This window comes from Haliotis asinina, chromosome 7 (genome assembly GCF_037392515.1).
Source record: "Haliotis asinina isolate JCU_RB_2024 chromosome 7, JCU_Hal_asi_v2, whole genome shotgun sequence".
In the NCBI taxonomy this organism is placed as follows: domain Eukaryota; kingdom Metazoa; phylum Mollusca; class Gastropoda; order Lepetellida; family Haliotidae; genus Haliotis; species Haliotis asinina.
The window spans coordinates 46164044-46182854 of NC_090286.1; the positions used below are offsets into that span (position 1 = coordinate 46164044).

Here is an 18811-nt window from a genome sequence, read left to right on the forward strand (position 1 = left end):
GTATAACAAATGCCGTGAAATCTCCACAAAGCACATCTGGCCAACATGTGTTGAGTGTTTGGTTCTTGAAGATAACCAAGTTTGTACTAGTACATATAATGAGACACACAAAATCACCAAGACCAAAAAGTGGTGAAGGAAATCACACATGTGATACAGTGTCTAACTTTTCATTTTCCAGTTGTTTGGAGAGCACTACTGTGAAAGAATATTTGGACTGAAACTGGCGTTATATAAATGTTTTGATGTCTGACCTTGACCTACAGAGGTGAGTGTCTAGCTGGTAAACCCGAACGTTCAATTTGAATAAGCATTAATAGATGAAATTGTAACAAGACGACAAAGTCATCAATATCCCTCACAATGGCAAAATACTCTTCATTAATATGTCTGCTAGTAATGATTATGTCAAATATTTTGGTGTGTATACGGCAAGGTGGGAAGACAATGCTGAAAGGTTTTTAGGTTCTGCTTGAGAAAGGAGCCCTACCACTAATTTCAGTCGAACCAAATTCGTTGGCATGGAAGCGTACACAAAAATAAAAATAAACAACTATACAAATTCAGAATTCCAAAACTACAACCAGATCTGCAGCTTGGTGAAGAAATAATGAACAGTTTTGAAGTTCTGTTCCACAAGGACAGAAAATACCAAAAGGCACCAGTACATGCAAAATGCGTTGTGGTGGGGATAACAAGTTGTTCTACACAAAGAATCTGGTACTTGAACCATTTAACCATGTGACACAAATTAACCAATGAAAAGGCATGCTTCACCTGTGTCTGTGTGCAATGGCAAGGAATGCTTTTCCGTCTCTCCAACTTCTCGAAAAGTCTCTGATCTGGACGCCAGGGTAACCTTCCACATGTCTGCGACTCCATAGCAACAAAGCGTCACGTGCTGTGATGTCTTCTGTCTGCCCTGGCACCACAACTTCGGAAATCTGAAACAATTCATCTTCATTAAAGCAATTCGTTTTTCAACAGGGCAGAAAGTTTCTTTTTCTGCACTATCTGGAAATCAGGATCCAACATTTTCAGGAAAACACCACAGCATGCAGTCATCTGAAATAAATCTTGTTGAAATTTTAAGCAGTTGTGAGGGGAACTGGGTTTTGCCATAATACTCAGCTTAAACAAAAAAGATGCACATAAATTGACAGATATTTAATCAAAAAGGTTTTCCTATTGTTTGTTACATGCACTTATGAATACCTTCCCCGATCCCACTTGCTGTCTCCTACTGCTATACTGTGATGCAAATATATTTGAGCAACAGATTCAGGTTCTTTTCATCAGGGACTAGACTTTCAATGCTCTCTTTGCACTAGGATAGTTGTAAGTGCCATACATGAACATTAACTTATGACTATCTTAGCGCTAAGAGAGCTCCGACAATCTAGGCCCAGGATTTTAGTCATATCACTGTTTTGTATGATTATTGTGATGCCAGATGTTGGACAAATACCACTTTGAGTGTACTGAGGTAGTGCTGAGACACCAAGCTTCATAGAGAGTAAGCAAGTGAACAAATTTATAGAGAATATTGAATAGATAATCCCTACACCTAATAACAGCCTTCGTATGTGTAACCTTAACTGTAACAACAGCTGGCAAACGTGTTCATCAACATCAGCAAACTGGACAAGCATGGTGTTTAGAATATGTGTACGTGTCAATTAACTTTAAATTCATGATGATTTTTATGAAGAAGCATGTTCAATGTGAGTGACAACCAGAAAATTGAAGTACCAATTAAGTGGCCTCCCTGTGCATCACATACAAACATACAAAGTTGATCACCACCCCTCCCCTTCTATACTTTTTAGCATGTTTCTTAACATACTTATGTACAAATTGCTGACCCCCTTGTATATTAGGATGAAATTGTACATGTGAACACCCCCATCCCACTATAAACGCTCCCTGACAAGTCATAACAGGAATACATCCTTCATTCTGCAGAATCTTGAATAGTATGAATCAGTGTAATACTTTTCGGATTTTCCTATTGCAGACCCTGCATGATAACCTTTAGAACTTGTCAATGGGGAACAGAAACATATATTGACATTAGTGCTGACATTTCAAACACACGTGTCAACAGCAATTGACCCATTTGTAATATTAGCTACAACATTCCACCTCCGTCTGGAGTCAACAACTTCTTGAGGGGGCTTTGTACAGATTAATGAGCAAATAGTTCTGTCATGATGGCCCTCCTTGAAACATACAAGAAAAACAGCTTGTAACCAACAGCTCAGTTTATAATCAACACTGACAAACATGGATTGTTTTTGCACTAGCACTAAATCATTTTGTTCAGTGCAGGCAAAAACATCAATGTAAATTTTTTGCTTTTGTCTGTATTTGACCTTTTTGTGGAAAGTGATACAGTGATAATATTAACATCAAAGATAAACACCAAATACAGACATTAACGAACAGCTGATCAAATCATAGCAAACAGAATTACTTTGTGAATGGGAGCCAGAGAAAATTCTTAAAATTAAGAAAACCACAATTAAATGTTATGAAAATAATACAAAAATACACTATTTTTGAAAATGTACAACAGCAGGACAAGTAATGTGATTGAGTTTAGTCGTTATTGTTTTGGGCAACTTAACAGGTCACAGATGTTTGCAAGCAGTAATGTAAGTCCCTTGTTTAATTATTAATGGGATGTTGTTAGGTACTGTAAGGTTTTCAGCACTTTATTTCTGACATTCTTGGTTTGAAAGGCAGGTTCTGTTATCTTAAAGATTTCATTTGACATACTTCACATATTCTGACACGGCAGAAAGACATCTAGTTCTAAAGGCATTGTAACTTGTTTGTGTTGATGAGTCAAGCTAGGTAGGTGATTGTTAATAGTCATTAAGGAATGTACCTTCATGAAATATTAATTCATAATTAACTACCTATAAACACCTACTTCAGAGCAACATAACAGCTGTGACTTGGAACACTTTCATTACAACTGAGTACATCAGAGGGAATGTTATACATTTCTACATTGTCTCTGAGACACTGTCTGTTTAATGCCACGTTTAGCAATATTCAAGGAATATCCAAGTGACCTAAGAAACGGGCTTCACAGTTTGTACTCTTTTGTGTAAGGAAACCCATTTGTTTAGAACACTTAAACCCCAGGGCTACCCCATGGCTACCCCAGAACCCCTTCATGGCCAAAGAATTGGAATACAATCTTAGTGCATGGTAATGTATCACACAATTACATAAATTAACAAGACAGTTTTGACCCTTCAAAGACAATGCACATGGTCTTAACAAGACAGGCTAATAATCCTGAGCCCGTTACACCAACTCAAGTTCAGTGGATGAAGACTTTTATGGATAGAAAACTTCTTTCTTGCAGTGGATGCAATTTTTCGGTGTAGATTCTAACACCATTGTCAAGCTTATCATCTTTTGTTTGCTAACAGTGTTAGAATCTACACCAAAATGTCGCATCCACAGCAAGAAAGAAGTTGTCTATTCATAAAAATCTTCATCCTCATCATACAAACTTCTAAAATGCCACTTAAAGAAGTTGAGTTCAGTGACCTATACATCTCCGACCTATACATCTCCATGTGAACTGACCCTTATCACTTACCACCAACCACATCTCTTGTCTCCCAAATACACCTAAAGGTAAGCTGACCCCTGATAACTCCCCATCACCTATCCAGTACCCCCATACATCTCCAGGTAACTGTCAGCCACACCTAGTGAAGCTGCTCTCATGAAGATCACTGACACCTTAGAAGACAGCATTCGGTATCGATGTCCACATGGAACAGCTTAGTTACTATAGGCCAGACACAGGTACAGCAGGTGCCTTTTACTGTCTTCTCTCAACTCAGAAAGAAAGTTACAGTTTGCAAAGAGTGTGATTCTGTTTTGAGGTACATTTCAGTACCACTGATTTTAACAAGATCTCTTTAAACATTAGCAAAACATGTCTGCCATAAAGAAGGCTTTCTTTGGGGAATACCTCAAAGGAGAGTCCATGAAGAAAACAATGACTAATAACATATTGTAAGCCTGATGGAATCAAAGTTGGGCTTTTAGAACAGACATGCACATAGAGATGCACACGCATATGCACATGCACACGCACACTCACACTTGACTTGTGTAGTCAGTTACTGACATAAAACCACAAGACGACAATGTCCACTGCCCACTTGACCTCAGTATTCCTAGTTGAGATATAATTTTGAACTGCTCTAATAACTTCACTGCTTCAATAACTTCAACACTGTCTGCATATACAAGATTACAGAACTGTTATCAATACCACTCCAGATATTTCGAATACAACAACTCTGGTCGATTTTATTTTACATTCCATCTCAAATGACAAACACTCCTATAAAATTTCAGATCTCAACCAGTGTCAAGCAATGCACAGGTATTAAAAGTTATGACACACCGAGTTGTGGGTCAGTCACAATGTAGAGCATAGCATGAGACGACTGTGCTTCCATGAAAGCATTGTGACCCTGTCCTCTGATTACCTGTAATAGAAGTTTTGTCTACAACACAGGCAGACAACTAAATGGAAGGACAGATTGTAATCTTGGTCAGCTGCCAAAAGCATTTATCAATCCAAGTGCAAGTCTGCCTATTGACATGCCCAAAATCGAAGTAAATGTGTATTGCATGCATTTTTTTAGCCAAAGATCAAGATGTTATTTGAAACGTAGCCCAAAGATTGAATACAGGTAAAGTTTGATCTTTTTTCAAACATTACAAATATATTACCAGTACATGTATCTGATCAGAGGTGTTTTGCTCCTTAAATTCAAAAGAGTATGCTACCCTCAAATGTTGAGACAGGACCTGTACACGGGGAAGTATGGTAAAAGATGGTTATAACAAACTCTAAGGAATCACATATTTACTTGTAAAAGATGATCAAAATACACAGCAACTGGCAGGAACCAAAATACAGGGCTTTTTTAAACATCAGTCATCACCATAACAACATGTTCATTTTAAATGTAGTTTACTTTATTTTGTAAAATTTTATTTCATGATAGAATTAATAATTCCATGTTTAATTAATATCAACAATATTATAATTCACAAAGGGCTCAAGAAACTGCAGCTTATCTGGAATCGATCCAGATTTCCATTTTGTGACTGAATATAGAGATGAGTGATACATAGCACTCAAGATTATGGTAAGTTTAGACAAAAACTTCTAACACGGAAGCTAAATAGCCCAGATTAAATCTTATCCATGTGCACTACAATACTTTAAAACCCACCTATATACTCAGAATAATCGCAACATAAATCTGCCATATGTCAGCCAACAATCCATGTCAATGTCTTTGATATCTCAAACAGCCATATTAAGGCAAAACGAGCACCATCTCTGACTATCATCATAACAGTAAGAAAAGCAACTTGGAGCCACATGCAAAGGACCCTTCCCTAGGAGTAGCAGCTCCTGTAAAGAGGAGCCTAATCCAGTGGAGCTGTAAATCACCCTGATATGACAGGTGTACTCCACACATTAACCCATGCCGTGATATCTTCTTGAGACACACCTTGACTTTTACCTTTACGAGGGTCGAGGGTATGAAACACTTCACCTGTGTCAGTACGTATCTGCAGCTGGTTTGATGGTATATATAAGCTGAATTTACTCACGATATCACCAAAGTGGCTGCAGGTGTTGTTAAACTGATATGTAAAATTATATCTAAACATTTTTAAATGGAAATATTTCTGATAATTCAACAAAGTATCAGCCTATTTATTTAAATGATTATAATATATCTCATGTACCAAAAACATTTTGGCAAAGGGATATATTAAAGGTGATATGAGGATACACAGTGACTACATAAGTGATATGTTTATAGTGAGTGAGTTTAATTTTATGCCTCCTTTAGCCATCTTCTCACTCACTCACTCTAACAATGTAATGGCGGGGGTAACATACTGAACCCATGTGAAGAATCGAACCATGTCCCTTGTCAGTGTGACATGCGAACGCTTTAAGGAGGTTACTCCACCCAAATTTCCAAATTGAAACATGTCCTATAAATAATCAGTTGAATAAAGTCTTGTGCAAATTTAAAACAGTTCAAAAGAAAACACTTGTACTGCAAAAGAGGAAATAACGATATTTTATGACCTACACCCTCAACAGCAGCATACGATGCATGACATTTATGAGTTACCTTTCAAAACGTCACATCACTCTTGAAACACTTCATGCATCAAAAGTCATGAAAACATCAACGACAATACCATGGTGCTTGTTTAACCTTGACAAATTAAACCAATATCTTGTCTAGACCACTGACAAGAAAAACAAAGCGATTCTTGCAATTACCTAAATAACAATCGTTCATGCCATTCATGTTTCATCACGTACCCTGACATAGAGAAAGGAAAGTTGAACCTCCTTGAAGGTGTTACACACTACAAACAAATCAAATATTAATGGTGGTCACAATGAACTATGAATACCTGATGCCTGTCAACAGGTTCAACGGATGTCCATTGTAATAATTCATACAAATATCTATTGTCAATATGTTCCAGAATTTCTGACACTCACTACCGCTGAAGTAAACCAAAGATTATTTGTCCATAATTCACTATGAATATGCATATCACACTGGTTACCTGTGTATTTCCATTCTGACCGGCATTAACAGTCTTTGTCTTCTTCTTTTTCTTCTTTCTAAAGCACCGAAACATTCTGCTCTAGTACATCCAGTGAGTCAGTATTATATACGCAACAAATATTGGCACAACTGGTCACTCAATGGTCAAGTCATTCCGAAACTCTTCAAGAACCATCCTAGAGTGAACACTGTGATGTATCCAATCTGTAGCTGTCATTCATTCACTCCTTCCATAAACATTACACCATAATCCGGTCAGGTAGAAATTCCATCACTCATCACGAGAGGAATTTATCAACATGCTGTGAACTGTTAAGGTCAACTGCACAATGGCTTCAACTGACCGGTAGATGGGCAGAAAGGCTCTCACAGGTATCGCAACCGCAGAAGACAAATCTTCACAGACCGTTAACCTGTTGCTTGTCGATACGAACAGGAACCCCACATAGGAAATGCACTGGGGGGAAATTCATAAGGGGAAACTGGCAAGGAGAACTAGTTTCTCGGGAAATGCCGGAATTCACCTACAACAGTTTTCCAGGTGAGGTCCTCTGCATAACAAGAGAGTGGTTGTACAGGTGTGACGAAGGTGAGCATGGAACGAGGCACTGCTCACAAGCACTGACACAGAAAACTGTGATAAGATGCAAGCTGGTGACCCTGATATAAATCCTTGTATGGCCTGGACAAAGATGGCATCCCTCATATTTGAAATTTAAACATTCAGAGTAGGACAGCCGAACCGAGAAATCTCAAGGGACACCACCTTTCTGTCATCTCACCGCCATTTACCCGAAACTTGATCAAGGTATTGTAAAACTCCTGATAGTCTATCAGTGATCTCAGTAATTCATGGGGAGGTACCCGCACTCAACCAGGGACATCTGATACAACTGACATGGGTTTAGGTATCCAGCCAATATGCTGAACATTCCCCTGATACAATGTGGGCCTCTGTCCATATGTTTACACCAGGTAAGCCATCATGTCAACAATCCAGGACAAGATGGTAAGTCAGGTAGCCGCACAGCTGATCTCCAAGGAATGGTGTCAATATATATTGGTCTGATAGCCAGCTAGTATATACAGATACGAAGCCATTGGCACTGAAGCAAAGGCAAAGTTATAATGGGGCCACTTATCAGCTTACCCATAAAACACTGTTTATTGATTGAACAAACAATGTAATCTCACAATGCCAATATTGGGGTGGCAGTAAAAGTCAAGCATAATTGACATAAAGACTGCTATAATCATCGAGTAAAATATATTACTTACATTTCATTGTCACTCATTATTTTTCATTTTCATCAATTAATGGTAATATTGATGTTGCAATAAATGTGCTGACTAATTAATATTAAGACTGCTGAATTAATTTAAGAATCTTAATTATTTAAGTTACACATTTAATAAACATTTTTACACATTTTTTAGTTTCATCACATTTTGGCCCTAAATATAATTAGTAATTTCACAACAGCCATCCCTTTTTATTCACAAGCAAACATCACTTGGCACCATTAATACATTGTTAGGAAAGAGTTTGAAGTTCTTCACGGTTTGTGTATTTTGACTTTGGACGGATCATAAATAAATAAATGTCAAATAATGTCCTGGTGTTTTTCCAAAAATGTGTCTCCAAAGGATATAATTTTTTTCCTACCCAATATCAACATTTGCTTCAAAAATAGACACATGTACCAAATATAACTGACCATAAGGCCCCAAAGCCTAACAAAATGTAACCAAGGTTTTCTAGTGTGTCCTGTGACCAACCAACACTGACCCCTCAAACATGTTCCCCAAGCTAATGACCAAGTATCCCACAGGTAACCTTTAACATCTAATGCACCAACATATTTCAGAATTTACACACATCTCGACCAATATACTTCATTGCTGAAAACACACAATGAAATCCCTGCAAATCCAAACAGACTGCTGACTATTGACAAATCATTATTTGTTCTGTAAGGGATGAAACAAACAGGGACCAAATATGATCCCTCCATTAGTGCTTTGAACTTTTCCAGCATTTAATGGATGTTGGCAAAGACAAAGACGGTTATGGCCAAACACATCACAACGCTTCCAAGCACCTGCAGAGAAGATGGAAATCAAATGTCTGGCATCATATTTCAGTGACATTTCAGAACAAAATGTGCTCCACCTCTGTAAGACAGAGTAAGATGAAACATGGTTCCAAGCTTTGGATGGGAGGGATGAAATGCCACATCACTGGACTGGGTTGGGAGCATATAGAATGACCTGTTAACCTTTCAATAAAGAGTTTGTTTTCTCTGACATATCCAGATGTGAGATGTTGAATAACCTATCAAAAATATTATACATAGTATATACAGGGGAAGCAAAAATAATAGTTGAATTGTATAATACATACATTTCAGGTTCAACAATGTTTCTACAATAAACAAAATAAAGCTTATATATAAGACACAAGATATCATATAGTGGAAATGCTCCACAATATTATTCTACATGACATATTTCAGAAAATATAATAAGGTACTTGTTTCACTAGCCACTGAATGTACTTTGAGTGAGTGAGTGAGTGAGTGAGTGAGTGAGTGAGTGAGTGAGTGAGTGAGTGAGTGAGTGAGTGAGTGTTACACCACTTTCAGCAATATTCTAGCAATATCACACGGGATGAAATCAGAAATGAGCTTACCACATTGTACCCAAGGCACTTTGATAGACTATACTTATATCATTGATAATGTGACAAATGTTCAAACTGTCTGACGAGACAAAAAATTGAGTATTGTAACCATGTCAACATATATTAGTGTGACACATTATGAATCATGTGACATACAATGTCAGCTATCACCTGCAAAACATTTATCATGATATTTGGTACCTGTATCCTGTCAAGGACTCCACTGTGAACTTGATCTTAACCCCAGAATGTCACTTTGACCTATACTCCAACTCATTCCCATAATGCATTTGCCTGTCAACAATGGGATATTTTGGGCATTTTTTCAAACACAGAACATGTGTGTTAATAATTAAAGTGAAACATGATGAGGAAACCCCAGATCAGATTTCACCTCAAGATTATGGCAGGCATTTGTTGAGATCTCAAACTTGCGTATGTTTCCCAACAAATGCTCAGAATGTACACCTCTTTCACCATTTTCTCATTGGTTAAAGTCAATATCACTTCAAGGACAAATATGTATTTTTGAAACTGTTTCTATGACAACCTTATTTTTTCGCATTTCCAAACACATCCTAATTGGTGTACATACCATTGTAGCTGCATGCCCCAGTTGTAGAAGTGTTTTATATATAAACATTCAGAAACAAAGCTTTAAGACAATGACATCTCTAAGAAGATTACAATAAACAGACACTGAAACCATTAGCGTCTACAAAAATCTCGGGATAAATGTTGTTGGAACAAAAACTTCAGAAAAACTCAAGAAAATCTTCTTGGGACGGTAAATTATTTGCCACAAACAGACATACAAATGAGATTTAACTGTATGAATGACTAGTTATGCCCTCTTCTTGTGTAATCTTTCAATCCAGTCTGGATTAGACAAATCTTTGAAGGGCATTCAGAAATGGAATGCATAAGGAAAGCCAAACTGGCGGATGTCAACTTCACTCTAAAGAGGTTGGCATCCACAAATCTTGTTCTTCTTACATATTGGACAAGTCAGTGTTTCATGAGAATTTCTCCATGGAATCAGGTAACAATGAATTAACTGACTAACAATCATTGCCTCTAAAATCCAGCAAGTGAATAGGTAAGATACAGAAGCCTTATACGATAACAAAATGTCAGTTGTAACCTTAAAATTCCCACAAAAATATTTTCGGACACCAACTCCTATGAACTATTCTCATGGGCATGTAACACTGCGACTGCAGAATCTACATATCTACATCATGGTTATTCATTTCAGACCAATGAATTGCTCATTAACACAAAATCTAATAAATGAAACAAAACCAAATTTTGCACAATCACAGGAAATCGACAGACCAACTCTAAAAAAATATAATGATTAGCTTCATAAGTTTTCAACACTGGTAACGTGTGTGTAGCAAAATGTAAATTTCACACGTGCAACTCGCACACCTGGCTGTCCTACCAGCAAATAATTCCCCTGATGAAAAACAGTGAAATGTGACATCAAAACAATGATTGTTTGTTAACCAACTTTTCAATAAAATTGGTCTGTCCATTTCAAGTGACTGTAAAATTTGGATTTGTTTCATTTAATAAATTTTGCACTTGTGGGCAATTCATCGGCCTCAAATGACATCAAACAGACTGTAGGTACTGGGAACCAAGAGGCCTTCAGGGTGATCTGAGAATGACTCAAGAATGTGAGGCATGAATCAGATGAGGAGTAGGGCTGGTGTATTGGCTAGTGAATGTGGAGATAGCCTCTGACTTCGAAGGCAGTGATGGTGAAACATCTGGCCACATTCCTCCTCCTCCTGGGAGAGGCCAGATCAGGGGTGATATGTTACATGCAATGTGCAATGATAAGCAGGCATGTTAGAGACAGATCACTGCAATTTACGATGACTAGAGTGGTACCAGTTCCTAAAGACTTCAACTCTGAGATTAGAAATCATAAAATGGCCTCAGGCCTTGAGGTTAATGAATCTCTCTCTCTCTCTCGCACGCACGCACGCACGCACGCACGCACGCACGCACGCACGCACGCACGCACGCACACACACACACTTTGTAAAGTGAATCATGTTTACTTTACACAGGTGTGACCCAACTGCCATAATACATAATCTGTGGGCTCTACATGCACATCTTACAAATAGTTTACTAGAGGTTTAAAGGAAGCCACAAAAACGGTGCGTGTGAGAGAATAATGTCCTCATTATTTCATGTACCCAGTATAAAGTATTATTCACTGGTTTATAGGCATGATGATGCTTTTCCAGCCTCCCACCTGAATACATCTACGACCAAAGTGCTTGTCAAGAAAAGAAACTACTATATATATGTCATTTAACACACACTTCAATTCGCCCCACAACTGATAAAAGTTTATTATTTTACCTCTGGGAAAGGAGCACATCAAAAAAAACACTTAAGGGGCCCATCTTCACACATTTTACATCAACCAGGCACCTCTTGTGCTTTAATCTGGCTAATTAGGCACCTATTTCGGTTCAGCTTTGCCCTCTGTTATTCTGGCATCCAAGACTTGCTCATACATCAATTAACACTGTGTACTCCTGGTCTGTATCTGTGTATTATCAAACCATCATCATCCAAACCTTTAGCGCCAAAACATCTTCGGTAGCCTCTGACATGTTGTCTCTACCCTCTCCAGACACCCCAATATTTTCCTTCAGGTATTCTTCTTCACCAATGTATATATTTTGTTCCACTCCAAACTTTAAACATTATCAGAATCTTATTTTTTTTCTGATGACTCAAGCTAACCTTCTGGGCAAATTAGCTTTCAAAGCTCCCCCCATGAATATTTATCTCAGCACAGAGTATTTTCTTGGGGGCTCAAAGATCTCACATTTCAAGCAAGAAATGTCATTATATTGCAAATTGCGCTATGGTCCTGTTTAGTCTGGAAACAAGGCAGATGTTCTTGTATTCTTGGGTCTGGGTCATTACACTAAGCTCCCTGGTATTGAGCAAGAGACAAAAAGATTATTAATCAGCTTCTGAAGGACAATAAACACAGAGATTACTGTAAACAGAAATACAGCTCTATTCATCAATGATCCATTTAAAGTCTGTTGCTTCTTTATCTATGGAAATTGAATATAATCCTTTAGGTAAATATTTCTTTTTTTAAAGCCTTACCTTTTGAAATATGGAAGAAATTAAGATTCATCCAAATCCCTGACAGGTCATTCCACAATCTTTCCCCTCACACACAGTCAAATCCCCTGCATTGTAACCTTACAATCCCCTGCCTCACATTCCCAGATACACCAGCAGTCCTTCCTCCCCACGAAGAACAGGGTTAGTATTGACCATGGTTGTCCTAAGAAGCAACTTACAGGACTGGGTGGTCAGGCTCACTGACTTGGTTGACACTTGTCTTCAATCCCAACTGCACAGATAGATGCTCATGATGTTAATCACTGGATTGTGTCATCTAGATTCAAATATTTATGGACCACACCATATAGCTGGAATATCCTTGAGAACAGCATAAAACTAAATCAGTCTCACTCACACACACCTTCCCTCCCATTATTTTAACTCTCCCAAGCACCCCTACCCAATCCCCTGACCAGTGTCACCCCACAGAACCCTGGCTGGTCCTATCCTTGAAAATGCCTTGGAATTGCTGGTCTTAGTACCCCGCTGCCATACTGACCCCAGCTGACCCAGTCTCCCTGTACAAACAGGCTGTGATCCCTGGCTAGGGCACTTGGGGATAGCGCAAATGTTGAGGGGTCATTCACTCAAGGTGAAACTCTATCATAGCCTTGTGTAAAGTGGAAATCACGAAAGATTAAAGAAACCATTCAAAAAATTTCAAAGGAACTGTTTTAAAAAAATTTAAAAAACCCTTTCAACTGTATTTTTCAAATGACCTCTCACTTCATGGCAGCTTCAACTTCTTTTCCTTTTTCTATGACCAGGATACCCAACTACATGGAAGGTCATGAATTGATATTGAATCTTTAAATCACTACCTTAAATCAGTTGCTCATTTTGTTCACCTGGTGCCACTTTCAGCACAACTATCAACAAGTACCTAAATGATATTCTTATTAGCATCTGTTAGTGAGGAACAACGCAATAGAAAACCCGTATATACAATCGTTATCAAACGCATCTCCCTGACCAAAATAGCCTTGAATTCACATGAAACAGTGATGCAGAAGATATGAGCATGTACGCTGACTGAGACAAGCAGCGGATCAAACAGTGACATGCACACCAGACTTGTCCACCAATCACATATTGCGTCTGAGATTCTGCCAACAAAAACATATAATGTTTTCCTTCAACACAATAACACATGGGAGATGGGAAGCAAAGTCTTCACTGCAAACTCTAGAGACAGTGTATGTTACACAGAGGCTAAGCATTTATTTGTATTCTGTATAGCACAACAAAATGTATAATCTGACATTCATATATTAAAAAAAAATTGTTTTAAATGAAAATGAAGAATGATTATAACTGAAACAATTAATTTCATCAAGAATTGTTACTGTATCATTTACAATAACATATTATAACATCAAACTTTATTTCTATTGATAAATTTCGGTACATTAGCATTTGTTATGACTTTTGTTGTTGGGATGACATATTCTGATAAGAATGAACATGAAATAGAACCTACATTAACTTAGTTTTTATTTGTATTGGTCAACCGTACAAAAAAATCATACATTTTTCATCACAAAATACCACACATTTCTACAACACTAAACACTGAAATTTAAAGTCAGTATATTGTAAATGAGTTAGTTGTAAATGAGTAAACTGAAGAAAACATCATTTTTCACCAAAAAGCTCCTTACAAAGAGGTCAACTCTAGCTTCTCTCCCCTTCTGAACCCCTAACATTCCTCCCCCTCCCCAAGAGTTCCTCCGCCTCAAAGACAACAGCTATCAGTGGAAAACAGCATTATGTTTACGCGTGAAGGGAAAGAAGAGATAACAGACAATTTTAATTATGCTAGTCTGCCTGCTTGTACAGAGACAAAACATAGGAGACACTTGAGTTATCTGCCCTCTATCTCCTGCAACAAGAAATCCATTCATACAATGGCTTTTTGTACTGTCTAGAAACTGTTGGCTTCTCTTTGAAATCCAACCCACTTAAGTCTGATTACATAATTAACAGAATGCTGATAGCACCCACTGAATGCCAGAGTGGAATTAATGGTGAAAACACCAAGTTTTTAGAACATGCTTAAAATGTAGAAATACCATTGAATGTAACTAGATAAAGGATATGGAAGGAAAAGCACACAAAGCTTTGAAGCAGATTGCATGAAGGTATACTTCGATGAAATTTGAGACACATGGCCATACGATATTGATAAATATAATGGTGAGTTACGGAAGAGTTGGCAAGTATGACTTTTGCTAAACCTCAACAATATTCATTTTACTGCAGTAATTAAAACCGGGTATTTTCTTGACTCATTAATCTCCTGTAGGAACTAGAACCCAGAACTTTGGAGTTACAAGCCAACACTATAACCATTGGGCTACTTCATATTCCATTTCTGGCAGAAATGTGACTGTTTGGATAAATACAAAAGTGAGCATTTGCCACAAGATTCTATCATACCTCAAAGAAATCTCAATGTCTGTACCAAACAGTGCAACTAACCCAGTTAAAGTCACTGTTAAAGATTCATTTTCTTGCATTCAAGTGCCAAAGGTTAAAACAAAATGGCAAACTCACAAAACCTAGCTTGCTTAATAGTATGATAATGTCTGGTACATGGAGCAGTTCATAAGTAAATGTGCTTTCACACAATCGACTGCAGAAACATATGAACTCCTTTATGAATAGAATTCCAATTAATCCATATGTAATACATATATGTTATCTATATATTCGCTGACAATATATTTCTGGATAAGCACAGTTTCCATACATAGGTGCTCTATGACTCACTTGTTATGTTCATTTACATGCCATAACACAAATCACCAATACATTTATTTTTTCACTCCTAATGTTTCCTAACATCCCAATGTCTATACTCCCCAGATGTACATTACAAGGCAGCTGATATCAACACAGATGTGTTTCAACCAATGCCAATTCAGAGCTGCTATCACAAGGAACCAGGCTGATATTCACAGATGAATGTTTGCTGGTCATCTAGTCCATTTCCTGCCCTTACAAACTGAGTATACTTTCTCAGACAGCAAACTGAGTCTCTGACCAATCACTAGCCTTGGTCCAAACTGAGTATACTTTCTCAGACAGCAAACTGAGTCTCTGACCAATCACTAGCCTTGCTCCAAAGTTATACCGAATAATCCGTCCAAAGATGACAAAGTTCAGGCATCTCTGTAAATATATTTAAAGGACATCAATATTTTCATCATTAATACATTACTTATATTTAGAAAGCATGAATTAAGTTTCTGATCAATCATTAGCCGCTCTGCTAGGCTGTACTAAATAATATGTCAAAAGATGACTAAGTCCATAATGTCATATTAACTACACATCATTCTGTCTCACGATACATCATCTTATTATATATATATATAGTGAAAACACTGTGATTCACAGCAAGTTCTAAAACATAAATAGCAGTTCTGTCACTTGGCAATAAACTGAGTTGAGCAAGTGTCTGTTGTAGAAATTTGCAACCATTATTTTCGGTAAGTAAAAGAGATTCCCAGATGGTTGATCTACTACCTGCTGTCATCGGTGGTATAGCAGAGACTAGTGGAGGCTGATATTAAACACAAATTTGCTGCATCAGCAGTTTCACCTACATGTGTGTTGTTAGATTTGAGTGATGAGCTACACAAGAAACTAGTTTAAAACACTGCACGTCTTCAGGTCCACACAGTACTCCACAAAACAGCATCGAGAATATAGCACAGACTGCCTCACAGTCCCTAAACCACATTGTTTCTTGTACTGACCAACCTTCCCTGCAATACTAAAGACCTAAATGAGCTTATTTTTACATTGTCCTTAGCTACATTGCAGCAATATCACATCCAAGGGAACCAGAAACTGACTTCACACATTGTACCAAAACCCATCTCTTTAAGTTGAGGGGCTTCAACCACACCAAGTCTCTCTATGAGTAGAGAATACCTCTGCACAGTGTCTTCTAGCACTGAAAGCCGATGGGACACTAATGTTCAAAAGTATAGTTTGGGTCCACATGGCCTGGATTTATCCGACATCAGACTCATCAACCTCTCCAGACTCAACTTGGCTAACATGAAGCCAAGCTTGATTCAAAGCTTAATTCCAGAACAAATCTGAATCTGGTAACGATTCTGCCCAGACCTACCATCTGGACAACAGAACTTCAACTATGTATTTCAGAAGAAACATTACAAATGTTTTAACCTCGAGAATGTTAACACTCATCCACAGCACATGTGTTTTCAAAATATATATATTCATCTTCCATATTATTTGTAAAGGAAAACAGCTTCCAAGAAATAGTTTTGCACATGTATATGCTGGAGCTACTTGGCTCAGTGTACTGGTTGTTAGGAAAGTAGTTTAGTTTTATTCAAATTTCACGGCCCAAATACTTCATGACGACTGAGCCAAGACCAATGACTCAGTTTAGAGGTACCACACCCATGTACGTCATTGCAAACATTTAATTTTTCTTCATGTACGTTAACAAAAACATTTCAAAAGATCAAATAATCTATTTTGAAGCAGTTTCCTTTCAAGAATCACAGTGTTAACATATTTTCGAATTCCAAGACTATGTTTTGTCAAAGACAGTGTTGGACTTTACTCGGTTCCAAGTAAAGACTGCCAGGTGGTGCACATTTTAAAACCATCTCGTATAAAGGAAACTTTAACTGGTTGAAACTTTGTCTCCTAACAGAAGTTTTCTTCATGAATTTTGTCTTTAATGGAAAGCTCTGCTGTAATTCTATCTCTGAACACTATTCAACTAACATGTTCTCCGTCTCAAGTTGCCATATTCTGAGTCATCTCCATACCTGCTCAGAGTAAAGAAACCAATCATATTATGACATGAGGTGCATGACAAGCGTTTGTAAAATGAATCAACATACTTCATGCTCTGTTGAAATTTCAAAGCGCTGATATCACTCATTCACTCCTAAAATTGTGTGTTAGACACAACCAAAACTATTACCACTGGATATGCAACAAAGTCATTTTAGAAAGAAAGAAAGATTACAAAACTCAATTTCTTCGCATTTACCCAAAAATCCATACCCATGGTATAGGAGATTTTAGGGGCAACTTTCCAGCCATCATTTGCCACTGGATATTTATTGAATTGTCCAGAGCACATGTGTTAAGTATGCGAGGACTGTGTCAACAAATAAAGTAAAGTCTTCAGCATCTACTTACAGTATTCACATAATACCAATAGTGTCTATATACTACCCATAATCTACCTACAACCCAAAGCATCTGTACTACCCACAGCTTCCATCCACAAACTACCACAGCACAACTTTGCAGACTATCCATAGCCATCACATACTGTCCCCAGCATCTGGAAACTATCCACAACCTACAATATAGCATTCACATCAACTGCTTGTTATCAACCAAGGAAAATATACCTACATTAATTACTATTAACCTTTCCCCTCTCTCTCTGTTTATTTTCTCTGCTGCCTGTTGTCACTGACTGATCACTAATGGCTATCCCTTACAAGTCAGCTGTCCACATATCAATAGCTAGACTCCTTGTCACCTTGACAAGACATCTTTCCTGAGATGCTTCACCTGATGAGAAGAACATGCTTGTCAGCTTCTTATGCAAACCTGGCTACACATGTTAGTTTGTAGATAGTAGCAATGATGGCTGGAGACTACCAGCCGGGTTCTTTCATCTTCTGGCTGTTAGACCCAATCAGCTCGAGGTCTTAACAGCCGAGCATGATGACACATAAGTATGGGAAAGGAATAACAATGTTCTTTGCACATTTGGCTATTAGGTTTCTTGGGTTCCTCAAAGACCAGAGAGAATCAGCTGTTCTTCAAAACCAAGTTCAAGTTATTCAAGAACTCCTGAGAAAGACCGGAAACAGAACTGACATCATGACAACGATCACTGAGTCAATTCTTCAATCAAGCATATTGCAAAGGTAGAACATATAGTTTAAATGATCACAGAACACCTGGTCAATAAGTGTCCAATTCTCTTGTGAAAGAACTCTTACAGATATCAATATTTGTAGTGACTGAACTACTGGATCAAGCAAGGACCTCAACAGAAGAAGACATATTTGACGTGTATTGTGTATTTGCAATGTGTAGTTTCACAAATGTTTTTAACAAACACAAGATCACAGCCAATCAAAATGCAGCAATTTACTCGGTTGTGACAGATCCAATCAAATCTGTATGAATATGAAAGAAACCTAAAAAAGGCTACCTATTGGAAGAAAGCATTACATGACTCATACCAACAAAGTTGAAATAAAGATTT

General features: G+C 37.7%; 1 protein-coding gene across 3 annotated transcripts in view; it reads right to left on the bottom strand.

Annotated features, from left to right (window-relative positions):
* Window positions 1–18811, bottom strand: part of LOC137290837 (uncharacterized) — a 206446-nt gene that overhangs the window by 97928 nt on the left and 89707 nt on the right. For all 3 annotated transcript variants that reach the window (XM_067821983.1, XM_067821984.1, XM_067821982.1), the window contains one exon: window positions 778–944. In XM_067821983.1, coding sequence (XP_067678084.1) covers window positions 778–944 — 167 coding nt within the window. The remainder of the gene's footprint in view (window positions 1–777; window positions 945–18811) is intronic.